The sequence below is a fragment of the Microcebus murinus genome, chromosome 12 (genome assembly GCF_040939455.1).
Source record: "Microcebus murinus isolate Inina chromosome 12, M.murinus_Inina_mat1.0, whole genome shotgun sequence".
NCBI classification, from domain to species: Eukaryota; Metazoa; Chordata; class Mammalia; order Primates; family Cheirogaleidae; genus Microcebus; species Microcebus murinus.
Window position 1 is genome coordinate 73930176 of NC_134115.1, and position 22397 is coordinate 73952572.

Below are 22397 nucleotides of genomic sequence, written 5' to 3' on the forward strand. Positions count from 1 at the left end.
CATTCACTGAGATTCTAAACCAAATCTGCCAGTTTGCAAAGAATGCCTGTTCCGAGCTAGAGTCTGATGCTTATCTGTGTGACCAAGGGCTCTCATTTTCCTCTGAGCCTCAGTCAACCTAAACTGTAAAATGAAGATATAATAATATCACTTCACAGGCCTGCTATGTGGACTAAATGAAGAGACATAGGTAAAGTTCCTAACAGCTGGTAAGTTATGTGCCTGGCAGATAAAAGGATCATTATTCTTCCTTAAAATAAGGAAATCTAGCTCATTTTCAGGGACAAATATAACTGTCCATCCATTAAAAAAAAAGTCTTAGTGTATAGGATAGTAATTCTCCATGGAGGGGTGAGTAGAAAGAGGGCAATAGTAGGACTTGTGTCAGTTTTGATACTCCCCATCCTAATGGGGCACAGCCTGCCCACCATCACTCCCACCCCTCCCTTAAGAATCACCAAGGGACTGGGTGTGGTGACTCACACCTATGATCCCAGCACCAGCACTTTGGGAGGCCAACATGGGAAGGTCACTTGAGCCCAGGAATTTGAGACCAGCCTGAGCAACATAGTGAGACCTCATCTCTACAAAAAATTTTTTAAATATTCAGGTGTAGTAGGTGTGCCTGTAGTGCCAACTACTCAGGAGGCTAAGGCAGAAGAATCGCTTGAGCCCAGGAATTCAAGGCTGCAGTAGCTATGATCACACCACTGTACTCTAGCCTGGGTAACAGAGCAAGACCCTGCCTCTCAAAAAAAAAAAAAAAAAATCACCAAGGAAGTGAATCCCTTTTATCATTGAGAGTGTGTTAAAACAGAAGAGTTTACTACCCTGGGAAACAGTCAGTGGAGGCAGATAGGCTGCTACCATTGCTTCTGTGATAACAGGTAGAAAACCTTCTTTAAAACACTTTTGGAGGATAACTAGCCGAGTCCAGCTTCATTTCCCATACAGTTCCATCCTCAACCCATAATCTGCTGAGTATAGTGCAGAATGTTAGCCTATCAACTTTTGATAGAAAAGAACACAGAAGACATAAACAGATACCTCTCAACTAGATATGTATGAAAAGAAAAGGAAACAAACATTGATTGGACCTTTACTATGTGCCAGACCCAGGCCTTGTACCAGGTGCTTTGCTTGTTCTTGCCTTTAATCTCTACAACAACAACCTGTAAGGTAAGTAGTCCTTTGCCTGGTTTAGAGATGAAAAAGTGGTGATTCAGGAAGGGAAAAAATTATAAAACTCTGACTTTAGGGAACTGCTACTGTATGAAATTGTGCAAGAAGAAGAAAAGCAACTGACTGGAACCATAATAAATTATAGCATATAATTGATATGGTTTTTAAATGTTACCTGAAAGGACTGGGCATTTCCAGATACAGCTGAGTGGGAATCAAGAGATGCAACTTGCATTAAGGCAGCAGGTGTTTGGAGCCCAGAAACAGGTGGCTGAGGTGCTAAGATAAAGCAAGATGTTTCGACTGTTATCCATCCCTGCTTCTTGGTATGAACGTGGGCCAGCACCTACATACCATCATGCTTCAGACTCTACCACTTTCCTCACCTAGTCTCCTAAAACCAGCTCTACTGGCATCTCAGCAGTGGGCCACTGCACAGGAACTGTGTGTTCTCATGTGCTTCTGACTCAGCCAGCCCTATGATCCCATCAACTGACAAGAAGCCCAGAATAACACATAGTGAGATTTCTCAATAGCTGAGTATAGACTTCCAAAACTGACAACGCAACACAGCGGAAGTCACAATAGGCAGGCCAAATACATCTCCAGGTCTGAAAATGCCCTCCCCAGGGACAAACTGACAAGTTTTTTACATTCTAGTCCAGTCTTCAGTACTAAAACAATGTAGCCTGACAATTTAAGGAACAGTGATGATAATTTTGGTGCTGACCCAGTTCAAGGCACAGAGCCTCAGAGAGGTTTCTTACCCTGCGAGGTCATCTGTGGTAACACTGGATGGACTGGCTGAAGAGAAGGCTGGACGGTCGGAGTCACCATGGGCTGCCCAACTCCTCGCAGAGCATTCACATCCTGAAACAGGCAGGAAGGTTTGGGTTACTACGTATGAGTCCTTCATTGAAGACTGAGGCTGACTGTCTGCCCCAAACCTGCTTTCAAAACAGGGTTTCTAGGCAATGAAAAGGAAGAAAAGGCAAGTAAGAAACGAAACCCAAGAGTTTAGAGTGTGGGTTGTGGGGAGAAAGCATTCTACTGTGCCCTTCTCGCTGTAAATCATATCAAATAATTAAACATAGTTAATTTGTACAAATATTCTAAATTGTTGATGTTTTATTTTCAGAAGCAGCTAAACTAACTGCTTTCTAAAATACATCATTTTCCAAACCAGCAGCTACCTTGAGCCTGATCTAATCTTTCCCACAAAAGGATCTCTTCCAAGGAATAATCCAGCCTCTTCTCTTCTGCCAAATAATCTACATAGGCCTCAAGGTACTCAATGAAAGATAGAGTGGGATTCATTGCACCTCATAACATGTTATATAGTTTTAGACTGTTTTTCCCCATTCTTTCTTTTCATAAAATCAAAGCTATAACTCTAAACAAATTTATTTTAAATCTTCCAACTTCATACAGAAACAGAAACTCTTGAGACACTATATATAGTGACTGTAATCTGCTATACTATAGTTCAGGGGCTGAAGTATCTTTGACATTCTCTTACTAATTTAGAACTTCCCCTTGTTACATGATATTCTCTTCTGGAAAAGCATCCAAGTTTTAGATTACAGCTCTAAACCAACCTAAATGTCTAACAATAGAGTGAAAGGAATTATGATAAATTGATATAATAGAAAACTGGGCTATCTTTAAATTAATAATGCTTTGCTTTATTTACTTATATTTTTTATGTTAACTAAATGTTTATGATATAAATTTAAGTTAAAAAGTCAGGTTACAAGGCCAGGCACAGTGGCTCATGCCTATAATCCTAGCAGTCTGGGAGGCTAAGGTGGGAGGATTGCTTGAGCTCAGGAGTTCGAGACCAACCTGACCAAGAGCAAGACCCCGTCTCTACTAAAAAAAGAAAAAATTAGCCAGGCTTGGGTGGCAAGTGCCTATAATTCCAGCAACTCGAGCGGTTGAGACAGGAGGATTGATTGAGTCCAGGAGTTTGAGGTTGCTGTGAACTAGGCTGATGCCATGGCACTCTAGCTTGGGTGACAGAGCGAGACTCTGTCTCAAAAAAAAAAAAAAAAAATCAAGTTACAAAGCAATATATAAAGAATGCTCTTTTTGTGAATTATATTTCTTCTGTATCTATAATTTTAAGTTAAAATTAAGTTACTTTTTGGCCAGGCGCAGTGGCTCATGCCTGTAATCCTAGCACTCTGGGAGGCTGAGGTGGGCAGATTGCTCGAGGTCAGGAGTTTGAAACCAGCCTGAGCAAGAGTGAGACCCCGTCTCTACTATAAATAGAAATAAATTAATTGGCCAACTAATATATATATAGAAAAAATTAGCCAGGCATGGTGGCACATGCCTGTAGTCCCAGCTACTTGGGAGGCTGAGGCAGGAGGATTGCTTGAGCCCAGGAGTTTGAGGTTGCTGTGAGCTAGGCTGATGCCATGGCACTCACTCTAGCCTGGGCAACAAAGTGAGACCCTGTCTCAAAAAAAAAAAAAAAAAAAAAAAGAAAGAAAAATTAAGTTAGTTTATAGCACACACCAAATTCAAAATGAATTAAAAATTTAGATCTAAATATGAAATAATATCTTAAAAAATATATGTGATATTTGTAATGTCTGAAAGTGAGAAGGCTTTCTAAGGAAAATGTCAAAAGCAAGAAACAAGGGGACAAATTGATAGATTTGATTTCAATTCAGTTCTTGAACTAAATAAAACAAACAAAACCACCACATACAAAATCAAAAGACATAGCAGTTTGATCTTTAGTAATAAGCAACATCAGTGGGAAGATTAGCATTTTCCAAAAGGATCTTAACATTCAATCAACTAATATTAATTGAGCACCTGCTATGAATTGGGCATCATTCTGCCTAATGAATCATCATTAGGACAATAGAGATTCTAGTAAATGTATGGAACTGCTTTCATCTCTCAGAGGAAGTGCCAGTCTCAGTAGAAACACATGTACCATCAGCAATCTGTATCATTTTGTCGATAAACCCTTTAAATGATTCTGGGCTAGAAGCAGAAAAAATAATCATTCCAACCAAAGGAACAGAAAATGGCACCATCTGTACTATTCATTTTAATTCAGCCAGAGGGACATACCTCAATTTCTGAGTCATTGGAATCCAGCTGTGGTGGAAGGATGGGCAGCATGGGCTGGCCCATTTTAGCCATCCGAGATATCAACTTGGCCTTAACTGTATCAGGACTCTACAAAGAGAGGAAAGTCAAAAAAATCACTGTGAGCAAGGTTCAATACCTTCAGGCAGCTCTATCCTTTTGGTTCTTACATCAAATCCTTCAACAAATCCCCATACCATATCTATTTGAAACTATTTCCTCTATAAAATAGGAATTAAAGATTTCTTGCATAGAAGTATACATGGATCACAATTAATAATAGCAGTAAAAATAATTCCCTAATGTTTGGAATTGATAAAGTGGTTTCATATGTATTACCTCATTTCAGTCAAGTCTCCCAACCATGCATAATAATTCTCATTTTAGAGATAAAAAACTATGGTGGAGAGATTAAGGTGGGAGGCATTTTAGATGATAGTACCTTCTCAAAAGTCTGAAGCAATTCAGTAGACAGATATTCAGAAGAGAGTTGTGGGAAGAAGGAAACAGAGGCTCTTTGTTGAGGTTCATTTAATTCTAACTTGCCATTGACTACACACTAGACCTTGTGCTAGAAGCTTCTGTATCCATTAACTAGTCCAAAGTGTAGTTTCAGAATGGAGAGTACATACACCAGAAGATGCAGAAATGATCTATTCAGTGTAGAAAGAAATGACCATACCCTCCACTTGAATTATTTTTAAGCTACAAACCATCTTTCTTTTTCTTTTTCTATTTAAGTTTTTATTTTCTGTTTTGAATAGGTAATTACATTCATATGGCACAATTGTCAAAAACAATATAACAAGATCTACATTGTGAGGACTCACTCCTATTCCTGTCCCCATCTTACCTATTCCATCTCACACCCCTTAGGTAACTGCTTAATGTCTGTAAGACATTAAGTTTGTTTACAGGGATTAATAGTGCTTTGTGTATATAATTTAATTTATCAATAGACATATATTGGAAGTGCATCCTCATTTTTTCTTAACTAATGGAGGTATATAATCAAAAAAAGTTGGATACATTAAGAAAGGTCTTGTTATATAAATGATATACACAATGGAATATCTTGATCTACAAATTAAAACAAGAATGAGGAAGCTCTCTACTAACATGAAAGACATTGTGTTTTATATGTATTATATGGAAAAAGTAAGGTGCATAATATACATATAACATGCTATCTTTTGTGTGTGAAAAGAGGGAGGAATAAAATATACATTCTTATTCGCGTGCACCTGCATAAAGAAACACTGAAAGAATCTGAAAGAATCATAAGAAACTAATAAAAGCAGTTACCTAAGGGGTGTGAGATGGAATAGGTAAGATGGGGACAGGAATAGGAGTGAGTCCTCACAATGTAGATCTTGTTATATTGTTTTTGACAATTGTGCCATATGAATGTAATTACCTATTCAAAACAGAAAATAAAAACTTAAATAGAAAAAGAAAAAGAAAGATGGTTAATTTTATGTTATGTGGATTTTGCCTCAATTTAAAAGCCTAAAATTGTTTTAAAAAAAGAGACAGAGGAAAGAAAAAGAAAAAAGTTGGAGATCATTAGTCTACCAGAAGTTACTGAGTCTTAGAAGTAGGTGACAAGAATAGTTATGACTACAGAATACAATGGAACCAATATGTACAATTTTTGTGGTTCTTCAAAGATCTGAGATTATAATTATTTTTTCAATTTTCTTCTGATTCTTTGGTTTAATCTCCTGGGCTTAGGAGATCACTTTTTACACATATCAGATGAATTATGTGCTTAATAATTCCTGCCTTGGGCTGAATATAAACAAGTAAACTAGAGTTGGAGAGATATTAAGCATCAATTTCATTCCATGCACCTGTTCTGTTTCCAAGTGTGGTAGGTGAAGACCACAGGGCATATCCTACAAACTCAGAAGCCTTTATTGATCAGGCAGAGCAGCAGCAAACTACCCCATCTGTCAGTCCTTAAGGCATTCAAATTCAAATTTTACTAACGGAGGTATGCTGGCACTCACATCTTAGAGATGGGAACACAGAGGCCCAGTGACCTGCTCAAAGTCAATTAGTTGGTAAGTTAGCACCAAATTCCTCTGACAGAATGAAAGTGTAAAGCTATGTAGTATTAGCAGTAATTATGATAATAACAAGAGCTAATGTTTATTGAGCTCTTACAATATGCCAGACACTATACTAAAAACTCCATGGGCATCATTTTATTTAAAAGTCATGGCCTGAGCCAGGCGAGGTGGCTCACACCTATAATCCTATCACTCTTGGAGGCTGAGGTGGGAAGATCGCTTGAGATCAAGAGTATGAGACCAGTCTGAGCAAGACCAAGACCACATCTCTACTAAAAAAAAAAAAAAATAGAAAAAATTAACCAGGCTTGGTGGCACATGCCTGTAGTCCCAGCTACTCAGGAGGCTGAGGCAGGAGGATCACTTGAGCCCGGGAGTTTGAAGTTGCCATGAACTAGGCTGACTCCATGGCACTCTAGCCTGGGCAACAGAGACTCTGTCTCAAAAAAAACAGTCATAAAATCTCTTAGAGATAGGCAATGTCTCCATTTAATGATGAGGAAATAAAACTGAGGTTTAGGGAAGTTACTCAAGATTACAGAAAATAAGTACCAGAGACAGCCTAGAATTAACTACTAACATATTCCTCTTTGAATAAATAATATTTCTAAAATTGAAATGCACTTTAACTGAGAGGTTCCTCCCCCAGTCTAACACTATTCTAATAATAAACTTAGCTACAACTTATTAAAGATATATGCATAGCTCTGAGCTCAGAGCTTTACAAATATCTCTACTCTTCACAAGAAGATGTATAAGGGGGCTATGAGAATTATTTCCATTTTAATAATGAAGAAGCTAAGGATCAGAGAAGTTAGATAATTTCCTCAAAGCTAGTTTATTAAGAATCAAGATTTGAACCCAAGTCTGTCTATGAAGAGGCTAGGCTAACTTACACTGACTCCCAAGTAAGAGAAAATGAATAAAGTACTCTATATATATATATATATATTTTTTTTTTTTTTTGTCTAACCTACTATATGCTAGGTACTTGAAACCTCAGCACACTGGGAGAGAGGGAGATAGACTCTTATACTTACTGTATTCATCATAAGCTGTTCATTGAGAGAGTTAGATTTGGTACGAAGAGGTGGTTCCCTGAAAGCAAATAAGATATACACTGAGATAAAAACAAAATGCATAATCACAAGTCCAGGTTATACTAGATAAATAAATTGTTTTTTAAAATGTTCGCCAATTTAATGGCTGTAAAACAGAATTTCCACTTTTCTTTAGTTTACATAATCTTTGAATGCTAGTGAAAATGAACAACTTGCCATCCAAATGCTTATTATTTATTATACATTTTACATGGGTATATATTTTGTATTTATGCCATTTGCTCAATCAATTTCCTTCTAGAGTTTTGGAGATATTCTTGTCTATCTGAGTTTGTGCTTTTATAGACCATGAATATTAATCCTTTGTCAGAAAAATCTGATGCAAATATTTTCCCAATCTCCCTGATTCCATTTTTTCCAGTTATTGAAAATAATTTTTATTTTTAATGGTATCCTTATTTCTGAACCCCTTCCAGAATCATTTTTGTGAAAAATAAAAGTACTTGAGGCTGGGCGTGGTGGCTCATGCCTGTAATCCTAGCATTCTGGGAGGCCGAGGTGGGCGGATTGTTTGAGCTCAGGAGTTCGAGACCAGCCTGAGCAAGAGCAAGACCACGTCTCCACTAAAAAAATAGAAAGAAACTAGCTGGACAACTACAAAAATATATATAAAAAATTAGCCGAGCATGGTGGCACATGCCTGTAGTCCCAGCTATTCGGGAGGCTGAGGCAGGAGGATTGCTTGAGCCCAGAAGTTAGAGGTTGCTGTGAGCTAGGCTGATGCCACGGCACTCTAGCCCCCGCAACAGAGTGAGACTCTGTTTCAAAAAAAAAAAGTACTTAATACAATGCCAGTACCTTACCCCGATTTGAAAGGCACCGATGTGGGTGGTGACACAACAGAATCAGCAGAGAGGTTGTCAGCACCAGGTATGGGAGAAGGAGCTGCAGAATCTCGAGAACTAACACTGTGCCCATCAGAGCCAGAATCTCTGGCAAACTTCACCTAGGGAAAGAGCCACCACAGGTAGAACAGGCTACAAATATCCTTCCTCCTCCTTTCATTTCACTTATTCTCTATTACACAAGCCATTATCAGTTCATTGTAGACAAATGAGAAAATGTAGCTAGGAAAAAAGATAAAGGTAATAATCACCTACAACTCAACTACCATTATTATTATCTGTGTGTATGTATACATATTTTTTACAAAACTGTGCCATACTGTTTTGTAACCTGTTTTCCTCACTCACTGACATGTTAATATATTTCCAAGTCACTAGATATTAATTTACAACGTTATTTTATTTATTCATTTTTTTTTGAGACAGAGTCTCACTTTGTTGCCCAGGCTAGAGTGAGTGCCGTGGCGTCAGCCTAGCTCACAGCAACCTCAATCTCCTGGACTCAAGCAATCCTCCTGCCTCAGCCTCCCAAGTAGCTGGGACTACAGGCATGTGCCACCATGCCCGGCTAATTTTTTTTTCTATATATATTAGTTGGCCAATTAATTTCTTTCTATTTATAGTAGAGACGGGGTCTCGCTCTTGCTCAGGCTGGTTTCAAGCTCCTGACCTCAAGCAGTCCGCCTGCCTCGGCCTCCCAGAGTGCTAGGATTACAGGCGTGAGCCACCACGCCTGGCCTACAGCATTATTTTTTACTACTGAAGAGTATGTCTAGCTGCAAGGGTCAGCCTTTTAATGCTATGATCTATAGGAAAAAATCTCCAAAGGATTTTAAGAACCAAAGTCATAAATATGTATGCTATTACACAATATATTAATATTTCACCAATTTCACACTGTTGGACATTTAGCTTCTTTTATCATAAAGGATACTTCTATACATAGCTTTATATCTGTATCTTTGCATATAATCTTAAATATTTCCAAAGTATAAATTCCCAGAAGTTAAATTGTTGGATACATTTTGAAGGCCAAGGCTGAGGCAGGAGGATTGCTTGACATCAGGAGTTTGAGAACAGCCTGTCCAAGAGCAAGATCCAGTCTCTACTAAAAATAGAAAAATTAGCCAGGTGTGGTGTCATGCACCTGTAATCCCAGCTACTCAGGAGGCTGAGGAAGGAGAATGGCTTAAGCCCAGGAGTTCGAGGTTGCTATGAGCTAGGCTGACACCATGGCACTCTAGCCCAGGTGACAGAACCAGACTGCCTCAAAAAAAAAAAAAAAAAAAAGAAAAAAAGAAAAGCTTGTTTTATGTTTACAAAATACCAGTCTTGGTAGATTCAAATTGTTTTGTTATCTATCAACAGCCATAATTTCTTCCAACTCAAAGGAAAACTGAGACAGAATATAAAAGCTGTGGGAATGAAAAAAAAAAAAAAAAGGCAGTTGAGATCATGCCATGGAAAAAGGGCTAGAGTGGCCCAGCAGATAAGGGTGTCCAATTAGGAAAGTGTCATTGAGAAGGAAGGCATAGCCATTCTCTGTGACAAGAATAAGCTACAATGAAAATGATCATAATATTCTTTATTTGTATGGTATTTTATAGTTTATAGATACAAACACTATCACATTTGAACTTAACAATCACAGTATAAAGCAAATAGGGCCATTTGGGGGATAGGAAGTAAGTATTAAGTTAATTGGCTATAACTTGTTGCAGTTTTATTATAGAAATTATATATATTTATGATAATATTTTTAGATGGTACAAAAGACACAATACTAAAAGGTAAACGTTTCTGAATTCCATTTCTATTCTTCAGAAAAACAAAACAAAACACCTTTAATCATTTATTTTAAAGCTTCCAGAAATTTTCTATGAATACATGAGCATATATGTGTCTATTACGTGAGTGTATATGTTTATACACACATATGTACATATGACTGTATATATACACATACACACACGACACCATACTATCCTGTTCTGCAACTTGCTTCCTTCACTTAATAATGGCTTTTGGATATTCTTTAGGAGCACATAAAAGACCACTCTGAAAAAACATAATTTAACCAGTCTCTTAATAGTGGACACTTAAGTTGTTGCCAGTTTTTTACTATTACAACATGGCAGAGGGAGGAAAATACATACATATATATTTTTGTATGCTTATATAAATATATCAGTAGAATAAATTTGTAGCCATGAAATCACTAAGTAAAAAGGTATATACATTGGACAGAAGTCACTATTTTATAGACAAAATAAAAAGAAGCTTAGTGTGCAGAAGTGACTTACTCAATGTCATAACCTATTCTAAACTCTGAAAAGAGAACCAGGAAGGACATAAAACTTGTTCCTTTTTTTAATTAACTTATTTTTTTATTGACGTAAAATATACATATATAATTTACATCTTTACCATTTTTAAGTGTACTGTTCATTGGCAATATATACGTTTTTTTCCCCTTTCTTGGTCTTTAGATTCCAGTGCTGTTGCTCTTTCCAACTATTCAGTTTCTACTTTTAAAATGAAATCTATGTCTTCAGAACCTAGTTTTCAAACATACATATTTATTGATTCACTTAACTAACTAGCAAAGAGACAGACGATTCATCAAACACAACACAGGATAGTTTCACTCACCCTCCTGACCTCCACCTCAAAGACCAGGATCGAGTCCGCTGCTTGAGTCCAGCCTATTACCCCTTCTGAGCCAGCAGCACAGGCTGGCGGGATGATAAGCAATCGCTTCCCTCCTTTTCTCATGCCCAGCATTCCATCCTCCCAGCTCTTTAGGAATCAGAGATGGGAAACAGCTCATCAGACATGAAGCTACTCAAAAGACAAGTACAGGAGCATCAAGTTTCACTTATCCACACCTTTAGGTTTAGTCAGTGCCTCCAGAGGTCAAGTTCAACTATCACCCCGTGTATATAAGAATATCTAGAATACAGCATCTAAGACATGTAAAAGCTGGCATATGAAATATACTCTTCTTAGAAGATGAGAGAAAATGGGGGGAATAAAAGAATGGCAATAAGAAAGAAAGGCTATCATTTATTAAGCACATTATTCTAGATACTGTGCTATATATATGCTTTACATGGGTTATCTTGTTTAGTTCTCAAAATACCCTCACAAGGTTGACAGCCTTATCCTCATTTTACAGATGAGAAACCTGAGGCTTGTGGAGCTTAAGTAACTAGCCCAAAATCATACAGTTAGTAAGTTGTTGTTAAGCTAAGGTTCAACACCAGATCTGTCTAGCTTCAAAGATCATGCCGTAACTGCTATGATCTACAGGACAAAGTCTCCAAAGGATTCTGGGAAAAGCATTCATAAACAAAGCAATGGTGAAAACCTTTTTTTTCCACAACACAATGCAGCAATATGTGATACTCACATGTGTAAAATACTATTTTATAAAGACACCTGTGCAGTTGATAAAGAAAAACTTCTCAATGTGAACCCAGGTCCTTAGATTCCAATCCCAGTGCTCCTCCTGCTATGTCCTTGTAGTTGCCTCCCACGAGGACAGGGATGTGATTCAAAGCAACTCAGACCAATAAGAATCAACCCATTATGACACACTTCTAAAAGAACAAGTTTCATCTTTTTCCTTATTAGTGTACAGGAAGGATGTAATAATTCTCTTAGAGAATTATTAATACCTTCACTGTCACAGGATGAAAAGAAAGGATAGGGAATAGAGGGAACATATGTACCCATCTTCATAATGTCTCGTGGATAAAAATCTCACAAACGCAGATAATGTAACACATTTTTCCCCCTCCTATTTTTCAACCACGCATTTCCAGACTCTCAGAAAATATACTCAGGTTAGAAAAATTCCACAAAATTAAATCTAAAGCCCACTGCAACTGATAAAACCACATAAAAACACAGTTAAGCCTTTACCTTGATGACTTTTCCTGATCCTAATTTTAAGCGAAGCAGTTTATCTTTGTTAGCAGTAGAGTCAAAAACCTGCATTTTGATAAAAAGTAAATGAGGTCAGCCAATTTCAAAAATAATAAGAATCATTATGATATTCAACTAATTACATACAAGCACAGTGCTTCTGGAATAGGAAATACCAAACGTACTAAGAAAATAGTTTTAAAAAACCTGAAAAGATGAGACCACATCATGGCTAAAGGGTGTTATCACATTATCTCTGAAACAATGATTTTCCAGGTTTTTGAAAAATACATTTCTACCAACCACCATGTATTTAAGCACTTTTCATCTATAAAGCATTTTCAAATAAATTATCTCATTTGATGCTGACACCAATCCTGCCAAGTAAGCAGAGTAAGGATCATTAACCACCATTCACAAATAGGAAAAAAATAAAGAGCTTAACTGATTTCATCAAGGTCAAATTAGGATAAAATTGAGATTTAAATTCATGTTTTTTAAAAACTCATAGTCTAAAGATCTTTCTCTTATACTATATTGCTGTTGAAGGCTTAATCTTAAAACACAAAAAAACCCCAACATATTTATAGTATCTACCATAAGAAAAACTGTGAGAAGGGTCTAAAATAAGTTTTAAGACGTAATCCCATAAGAATATATTGAAGTTTAAAACCCGTATAAGAAGATAAGACATACACATGAACAATTAGCAAAAATAATAGTACTTGGGAAATTGGTTTCCAATTTCCCTAAGTCGGAAAGAGTCACATTGGGCAGATTTGACACATTAACATTTTATAATATGCCCTAAAAACAGTCGTAGGGACTAAAGCAGAGATCCTAAAAAATTTCTATTTGACAATAGCAGCAATTCACAATAATAATACCTTCACTGTGAATAGCCCTCATGCTATTTAAATTATAAAAGAACTAGCAGGGTACATTTTCTTACCTGGCCCAGCACATGATTCTGAAAGAGCCAGCCAGTATAGGCCACTTCCAAAGAATCTCCAACTTCTACAGCAGGGCCCTCTGCCACAACGAGGTCCTGGGAGAGCACTGAATCCAGGGAAGAGGTGCTGTTGCACTTGGCAATGCATACCTACAAGACAAAATCCAGGCAGCATTAACTTTAGCCCAATAAGTACTCATTCCATTATTGCTACTGCTCTTTCCCAAACAGCTACATCCACTAAAAAAAACAAAACAAAACAAAACAAAAAAACCCAGATCACATGTTTAGAAGTAAACTGTCCCAAAGACAGTAATCTTGCTAGGAATCAATGTGCCTAAGAGTATTGTTCTGGAGTCAGAAGGTCTGGGTACAGATCCAGGCACTGCCACATATTAACTTTGTGAACTGGGCCAAATAACTGAATCTCCATGTACTCAAATGTCCTCATTTGTAAAATGGAGATAAAAGCTTCACATTTCTCATAGGGTGGTTATGAAAATCAAGTAAGCTAATACAAGTAGAGTACTTGGCAACATACCTGGCAAATAATAGTAAGCACTCAACAACCGTTAGCTATTATTATTATACTGATTTACTATTTAAGTGTTTGGGAACCAAAGGAAGAAAGGGGAACTTCTAAATAATTTCAAAAGCTACCTCTAAAGAAAATACACTAGAGAAAGAAGGCCCTTTAAAAAATCATGTCATATTCCCAGAATTCACATCACTACCACCTACGGATTTGGATATATTATCTTAGTACAAATCTTAAACAAAGGAGTCAGATATATCTTTGTGAAAAATTATTCTATAGTCAATATTTTAATATAGTACACATTAGAAATTTGCTACTCATTTTTTTAATGTTTCATTGTTATAATCAAATAAATGCTAACTAAAATAATGAGAGTAATTTTTTACCAAGTGAATAAGACTAAAAGAAATAGGATCATTCTAAATGCTGGCAAAGGTATAATGAGAAAATTGACATGAATGTGAAATAGCACCATCTTTCTGAAAAGCAGCATGCCAAAGTGTACTCAGAACCTAAAAATATCTGGACTCTGACCCAATCATTCACTTATATAGAAATAAAGCCTAAGGCAATATGTAGAGGAAAAAAGGATACAGACTTATATTTTTAAAAAATGCTCACTACAGTATCATTTACTGCAGAGACAGAAAATCTAAATGCCTAAAAGTAGGGAATGATTATATCTGGAACATCTGTTATAGACTGAATGTGCCTCTCCAAAATTCTTATGTTGAAATCCTAATTCCCAGTGTGATAGGGCGATGGGGCTTTTGGGAAGTAAGGAGTAAGGGTAGAGCCCTCATGAATGGGATTAGAGCTCTTATAAAAGAAAACTCAGAGAGCTCTTTTGCCCTCTTTCTGCTATGTGAGGATATAAGAAAACAGCAGTCTGCAACCTAGAAGAAGACCTCACCAAAACCCAACTATGCTGGCACCTGATCCTGGACTTTCAGCCTCCACAGCTATGAGAAATAAATTTCTGTTGTTTATAATCAATCCATCTAGTCTGTGGTTCTTTGTTACAGCAGCTTGAACTAAGACAACATCCATATTATGAAGTATTCAAAAAATATTTCCAAATAATTTTTCAGGAGGTGGAAAAAGATGCATTGTACATTTTTAAATAAAATAAGCAAGATACAGAACTGTTGAATATATTATACATAAGAAAAAGGAAATATAACATGTTAATAATGGTTACTTTGGCTAGTAAGATTACAAGTGAATTTTTTAAAAAAATGCTTTTCTAAATTTCTGTGAGTATATAGCAACTTTAAAAGTTCTTTGAAAATACTATTTTTAAAGATAGTTTTAATTTAACTACCACAGTGACAAATAGAAAAATTTTTAAAAAGACAGCTTTATTTATTTCTCAAAATAATTTATATAGTAGAAAAATGTTTTCATTAAATTTACATTTAGCCTTTTTTTCTCTTAAAATGTCTCATTGTCAAGCAATTTTAATCAGCATTCCTATTATTTTCTTGAAATCATACAATAGCTCAAGTGACAAATTTTGTAGGTGTTTTTTGTTTGTTTGTTTTTGAGACAGGGTCTCACTCTGTTGCCCAGGCTGGAGTGCAATGGCCTGATCATGGATCACTGCAGCCTCAAACTCCTGGGCTCAAGCAATCCTCCTGCCTCAGACTCCCAAGTAGCTGGGACGACAGCTCTGTGCCATGCCCAGCTAATTTTTCTACATTTTTGTAGAGATGAAGTCTTGCTATATTGCCCAGGCTAGTCGCAAACTCCTGGCCTCAAGCAATCCTTCCACCTTAGCATCTCAAGTAGCTAGGACTACAGGCGCATGCCACCATGTCTGACCATTAGCAGGTTTTCTAAGCTTGTTACTAACAAAATATAGCAGATTATGGGTTTTCCACATATTTTCCTAAAATTAAGAGAAATCCACACACATATTCTGGTTTTTCACAGGAAGAGTAAGATGGTATCACCTGTTTATTGAACTCCACTGCAGCCTTTTCTGACTCAAACATGATGGACCAGTTTTGTCTCTGGTCATCATAAAAGGTACTATAGTTATTGGGCCGAACCTAGGGAAAAGAGAAATGTTAAGATAACTCATCCATCAGCAGCATACCAGATAAACCTGACTCAGTGGACCCAAAGAGAGGTATCAGGGACCTTTCTTTTTCCCTCCCACCTTCCACCAACCACCCCTTAGTTCACACTCCCAGAAGAAGCCAATAGACCTTTCTGAGAGGCTCTGTTAGATTCCCACAATGACACCCAGGGCTCAAGCACTGGCTCTAATTTCTACTATGTACATTCAGAATAATCCTTCCTGTAAACCTATCCCAAAGAAGCTTATGATTTCAATATGAGGAAGTCTTACCATTAGCTCAAAGTTCAGATGAATCCTAGCAACAGTGACTGGCTGTTGCTGACTGATATAAATAAGAATCCTATACTGTACTCCAGCAAAGACAGGCAAGATAAAAAAGAAAACCGAAGTTAAAAGGAATACAAATGTCAGGGGTTGTGCTTTATATAGCTATAAAATTCAAAATCTGTTCACCCCATAAAGCTTAGATTTTAAATGATATCTTTTCACTATCCATTTTAATCTCTTCTTGTTTTGGCCTTACTCCTCAACTGTAATTGGCAATGTCTTTATTTTGTTATTTTCATTTATATGAGGGGTCATTTAGAGATGGTAACTGGTTGCTTAAAATGCATTTCTTTTTAAATTGAGGAAAAACATATAGGATAGGCCGGGCGCTGTGGCTCACGCCTGTAATCCTAGCTCTTGGGAGGCCGAGGCGGGCGGATTGCTCAAGGTCAGGAGTTCAAAACCAGCCTGAGCAAGAGCGAGACCCCGTCTCTACTATAAATAGAAAGAAATTAATTGGCCAACTGATATATATATAAAAAAATTAGCCGGGCATGGTGGCGCATGCCTGTAGTCCCAGCTACCCGGGAGGCTGAGGCAGAAGGATCACTTGAGCCCAGGAGTTTGAGGTTGCTGTGAGCTAGGCTGACGCCACGGCACTCACTCTAGCCTGGGCAACAAAGTGAGACTCTGTCTCAAAAAAAAAAAAAAAAAAAAACATATAGGATAGTCATAAATCTTAAACGTTCAAATCAATTTTCATACATATTAATATATTACACATATATACATCCATGTGACCATCAACCAAATTAAAAAACCCAGAGCATTTCCAATACTCCAGAAAGCTCCCTTATGCCCCTTCCTAGTCAATAATCCCCACCCTGAGGTAACTACTATTCTATCACTAATTAACTTTGCAATTCTTACATTTATATAAATGGGATTATACAGTGTACATTCTTTTGTCTTACTTCTTTCACTCACCACATCTGTAGGATTAAGCCTTGTTACTTCTGTACCAGTACTTTGTTCTCTTTTATTGTCATGTAGTATTCAATTATGCTCATATATCATAATCTATTCATCCATTCTCCTGCTTGTGGACTTTGCTCTGTTTCAAGTTAGAGGCTATTATGAATAATACTTCTATGAATATTCTCCATGTCTTTTGGAGGACATAGACAATTTTCCCACTTCTTTACATGTCAAGTAATTTTTGATTAAAGGCCCAATTTGTATATAAAACAATATGGGAGATAAAATCATAAAACTCTCAGTAGAAAACATTGGGGTAAATTTTCAAAACCTTGGTTTTGGCAATGGATTCTTAGACATAAAACCAAAAGCACCATGACGAAAGAAAAAGCAGACAAAATGGACTTCATCAAAATTAAAAACTTTTTTCTTGTTTTTTCTCTTGTGAAAGATGGCCTAACAAAATTGAAAATTTTTGTGCATCAAAGAACATTATTAAGAAGGCAAAAGACAACCTACAGAATGGGAGAAATATGTATAAATATGATTTAATATCCAGAATATGTTAAAAAAGAAAAAAGAAAAAAAACTATGACAACTCTACAACAAAACGACAAAAATTCTAAAAATGGGCAAAGGGCTTGAATAGATATTTCTCCAAAGAAAACATACAAATGTCCAATAAGCACATGAAAAGATGTTTAACATCATTAGACATTAGAGAAATGCACATTAAAACCACAATAAAGTACCACTTCACACCTACTAGAATGACAAAAATTAAAACAAAGTCCAAAAAAAATCCCAGAAAATAACAAAGGGTTGGTGGGGATGTGAAGAAACTGGAACCTTCACACACTGCTTGTGGAAATGTGAAACAGTGCAGTAGCTACAGAAAACAATTTGATTGTTCCTCAAAACAGTAAACATAGGGCTGGGTGCAGTGACTCACACCTGTAATTCTAGCACTTTGGGAGGCCCAGGTGGGAGGATTGCTGGAGGCCAGGAATTCAAGACCAGCCTAAGCAAAGAGCAAAACCCCATCTCTACAAAAAATAGAAAAATTAGCTGGGCATGGTGGTGTATGCCTATAGTCTCAGCTACTCAAGAGTCTGAGGCAGAAGGAGGTTGCAGTGAGCTATGATGATGCCACTGCACTCCAGCCAGGGCAACAGAATGAGATCCAGTCTCAAAAAAAAAAAAAGCTAACATATAATTACCATATGGCTCAGCAATTCTACTACTCTTCACCTATAGCAAAAAAACAATAGGAACTCAAACATATGTGTGAATGTCAAAGTTTATTGTACCATTATTCACAATAGCCAAAAACTAGAAACAATATGTGTCCATCCACTGTTGAATGGACAAACAAAATGTGGTATACACATACAATGGAACATTATTCAGCTGTGAAAAGGAATGAAGTACTGATGTATGCTAAAACATGGATGAACCTTGAGGATATTATGCTAAAGGAAATAGCCCAGTCACAAAAAGATAATACTGTACTGTGTAAGTCCACTTATATGAGGTATCTAGAATAGGCAAATTCACAGGAACAGAAGGTAGATTAGAGGTTATATGGGGATGGGAAAAAGGGAAATGAAGAGTTATTGCTTAATGGTTACAGTTTCTGTTTGAGATGATGAAAAAGTGGAAATAGCAGTGATTGTTGCTCAATATTGTGAATGTAATTAATGCCACTGGACTATGCACTTAAAAATAGCTAAATGGCAAATTTCATATATATATATATATATATATCTCCTCACACATACCACAATGAAAGAAACAAACAAAAAACAAATTATTAAAATTCACTCCCAGAAGTAGAGGAACTCTCCAAATTCTTAAGCTAGGATCATATCACAAAGATCAAATTTAAAGATTTTGAATGGTTGAATGTTTTAATGCACAATGTTAAGCAAATATATATACCCAATATTATAAATTCACATTTAATACAAACAGTCATTCTTCTGACAAATAAAACACTGGGCAAGCCCAGATAAAAACCAGCTCACTGGTATTATTTGGGACACTTGAATATAAAAGAGATGTGTGATTCTCACCTCTCTGGCTGCGTGGTTCCCCAGGACTGCAACACCAAATTTGCCCTGCTTTACATATTGACCATTTGTGCTACAGAAGCAAGAAAAACATCAGGTATTAATACTCTCCTAAACTATGGAGAACCAGCTTTCTTTCCTGCCATGTAGAAGTGGGGTATCTAGCCACTCAGCTCGGGAAAGGGACACAGGTGAGCAGTTTATAATTTAAAGCCCTTACACAACTTCTTTACTCTTTAAATATGCTATTCATGCTATCTCAGTGGAGTGGCTTTCATTGAAAACTTTGACAGTTGATGAGGGTACAATAACTTCCTAAAAAGAGCCGACAAGACAATGGCTCTTCAAGTTTTATGTGCAGAAATTCCCAATTGAAATGTTAAAAGTATTAGTGATACTTTGTCTATGACAGGGCTGAGTAACCATTTTGCAATGAACAGGTTTTTTGAGAAACTCCTCTCCACCAAATTTCAGCAAGCGTTCCTCCTCAGCTACTTACTATCGATAGGCATGGACTGCTGTCGCATGCAGTACTGTAGAAGTGCCCCCGGTGGTTGGTGCTGTTTTTGGTGTTGCCTGATTTCCTGAAGATGAAGAAGAAAAGCTGTCATTCATTTCTTGCTTGAAACTGATTTTTAACTGTTAAATTAGCTTTAAAATTCTTCTTTGCATATTATAGTTAATGTTACAATGCTTCCATGATCCTTACCCTCATTTGATCCACAAAACAGCCGTATGACCTAGCCTGGGGTGAAAAAACAGGCTCTAAGCACTCAAGTGCCTTACACAATTACACAAGCCTAGGACTAGAACCCATGACTCCAACTCCAAAACCACACATGTCAAACAAAAAAAATATCTTAAGGCTGGAGAAAGAGCATTGTCTAGAAAGCAAGGTCATATTCCATCTACCTTTTGCCTTTCTAATATTTTGACAGATAAAATAAAAAAAAAATAAAGTTATTTTCTATTCCTTTACTTCTAGGGCAGGAATTTTAGGATGTTATTCAAATAATATCCATTACTTAACTTCACAAAGTGCTATAGAGTAACACTAATTTTTCAAAAATAGCATATTAAGAATAAATCACATATTTATGTTCACTATGTAAATGTGTTGATGGAAGAGTAGTAAGATAATATTGTCATGGATGTAACAACCAAGAACTTATTTTCCAAAGTACTCTTGTTTGGTTTATTTTTTTTAATATGGACACACTTTCTTTCTAATTACAGAGTACAAGCATATTATAGAAAATTTAGAAAATATAGAAACACATAAAGAAAATAAAAATGACGTACAATCCCACTACCCAAAAATAAACAATGTTGATAATCTGATGTATTTATTCCTAGTCCTTTCTCTAAACATATAAACTCTGTAGCTTTTTGTGTTTTTAAACAAAATTAATAAGATTTGACATCCTCTTTTCTCTCTTAGTGTAAGTATATCCCTACACTCTTCAAAATAAGTCTCCAAAACAAAAACAAAATAGTCCTAAAAATGCTTTCTAGTGGCTACATAAAATACTCTATTATGACTCTACCAGAATTTACCCAATTTCCAATTATTTGACATTTCCTTGGACTGTTTCGTTTTTGTCTATTATATATAATGCTATGGTGAATATCCTTAAAATACACACTTGTGTATGTACCCCGGATTATTTACTTAGGATAAATTCTTAAAAATAGAATTATGAGGTAAAGAAATATAAAACATTTTAAGGTTTTGTTATATCCTGCCCACATGATCCTCAGAAATGCTATAGCAGTTTATACTTCTACCAGTAGTATGAGCATGCTCTTTGCATCCTTGTCAACAGATGGGAGTTATCTTTCTATATTTTACTAATGTGATGGGGGTAGTAGGAAAGGGCATTGCCATCTCATTGTTGTTTTTTGTACATTATTGAAGCAGAAATTTAACATTTTCCGTAGCTCTTTTTTTTAATGAATTCCCTATTTATGTTGTTTGCTTATTTTCCTACTAGTAAGGTATTCACATTTTCCTTATTGTTTGTAAAACTCTACGACATAGTTTTTAATTCAGTCAGCATTTTCCAGTTGTATGTAATATAACTCCTGATAAGTTGTCTGTGGCAGAAAAAAGTAAGGCCAGAGTTAGGTTATCAGGAAGAGTCTAGAACACTGAGAAAAATTACTGTCTGCCCAAGGTCAGCCTAACATTAGTTCAGCTTTTCCCAATGCACTTGGGCCAACATCTCTGTATCTAATCCCCTATTTTATGTAGCCACTAGAAGGCATTTTTAGGACTATTTTGTTTTTGTTTTGGAGACTTGTTTTGAAGAGTGTAGAAATATGCTTATACTAGGGGAGAAAAAAGATGTCAAATCTTATTATTAATTTTGTTTAAAAACACAAAAAGCTACAGAGTTTATATGTTGTGTTTTGCCAGAGGGATAGGCAATCAATGAGAAATCATGAGATCTTCTCAACCGTTCAGCATTCCTTCCTCTCTGAAATCAGTATTATTCAGATTTTTTTTTTTTTTTTTGAGACAGTGTCTCACTCTGTTGCCCAGGCTAGAGTGCTGTGGCGTCAGCCTAGCTCACAGCAACCTCAAACTCCTGGGCTCAAGCGATCCTTCTGCCTCAGCCTCCTGGGTAGCTGGGACTACAGGCATGCACCACCATGCCTAGCCAATTTTTTCTATATATTTTTAGTTGGCCAATTAATTTCATTCTACTTTTAATAGAGGCGGGGTCTCGCTCTTGCTGTGGCTGGTTTTGAACTCCTGACCTTGAGCGATCTATCCACTTCAGCCTCCCAGAGTGCTAGGATTACAAGCATGAGCCACTGCACCTGACCCAAATTCTTGAATTTCCCACTTAAGAGGACTTCTTTTAATATGTAGTTTTGAACCTTTTTTTCCCCCAAGCAAATTTTCTTAGATTACAGTTAGCTTCTTCAGGTAATATATACATACATATACATATATTTCTACACATTCTTTCTATCTTCAATATTTGTCACTTTGTCTTGAATTGTTTTTATCTCTTAACTTTTTATTTGTATTTTGTATTTTAAAGTTTTCCTCCTTTTAACTTTCTATTTCTCTTAAGGCAAAAATCTGTTGTGTTTATTCATTCCTGTGTTCCTTCTATTAATAGTTTATTCTTCATTTCTGAAATAATTTTTCTTACATTTCTAATTCTTACTTGCACCCTGTCACTTACTTATGAGATTTTCTAATTCTCATTTAAGTTTTCATTTCAT

The 22397-nt window shown here is 36.4% G+C and overlaps 1 protein-coding gene across 3 annotated transcripts in view; it reads right to left on the bottom strand.

Annotated features, from left to right (window-relative positions):
- Nucleotides 1-22397, bottom strand: part of FKBP15 (FKBP prolyl isomerase family member 15) — a 57300-nt gene that overhangs the window by 23808 nt on the left and 11095 nt on the right. The window contains exons 3-14 of one of the 3 annotated variants that reach the window (XM_012768895.3): nt 19657-19741; nt 19161-19230; nt 16111-16185; nt 15710-15808; nt 13217-13366; nt 12262-12330; nt 10987-11133; nt 8293-8435; nt 7409-7466; nt 4276-4383; nt 1950-2052; nt 1358-1461 (exon numbers count right to left, since the gene is read on the bottom strand). In XM_012768895.3, coding sequence (XP_012624349.2) covers nt 1358-1461; nt 1950-2052; nt 4276-4383; nt 7409-7466; nt 8293-8435; nt 10987-11133; nt 12262-12330; nt 13217-13366; nt 15710-15808; nt 16111-16185; nt 19161-19230; nt 19657-19741 — 1211 coding nt within the window. The remainder of the gene's footprint in view (nt 1-1357; nt 1462-1949; nt 2053-4275; nt 4384-7408; nt 7467-8292; nt 8436-10986; nt 11134-12261; nt 12331-13216; nt 13367-15709; nt 15809-16110; nt 16186-19160; nt 19231-19656; nt 19742-22397) is intronic. The other 2 variants (XM_076008943.1, XM_076008944.1) reach the window with 2 other exon arrangements.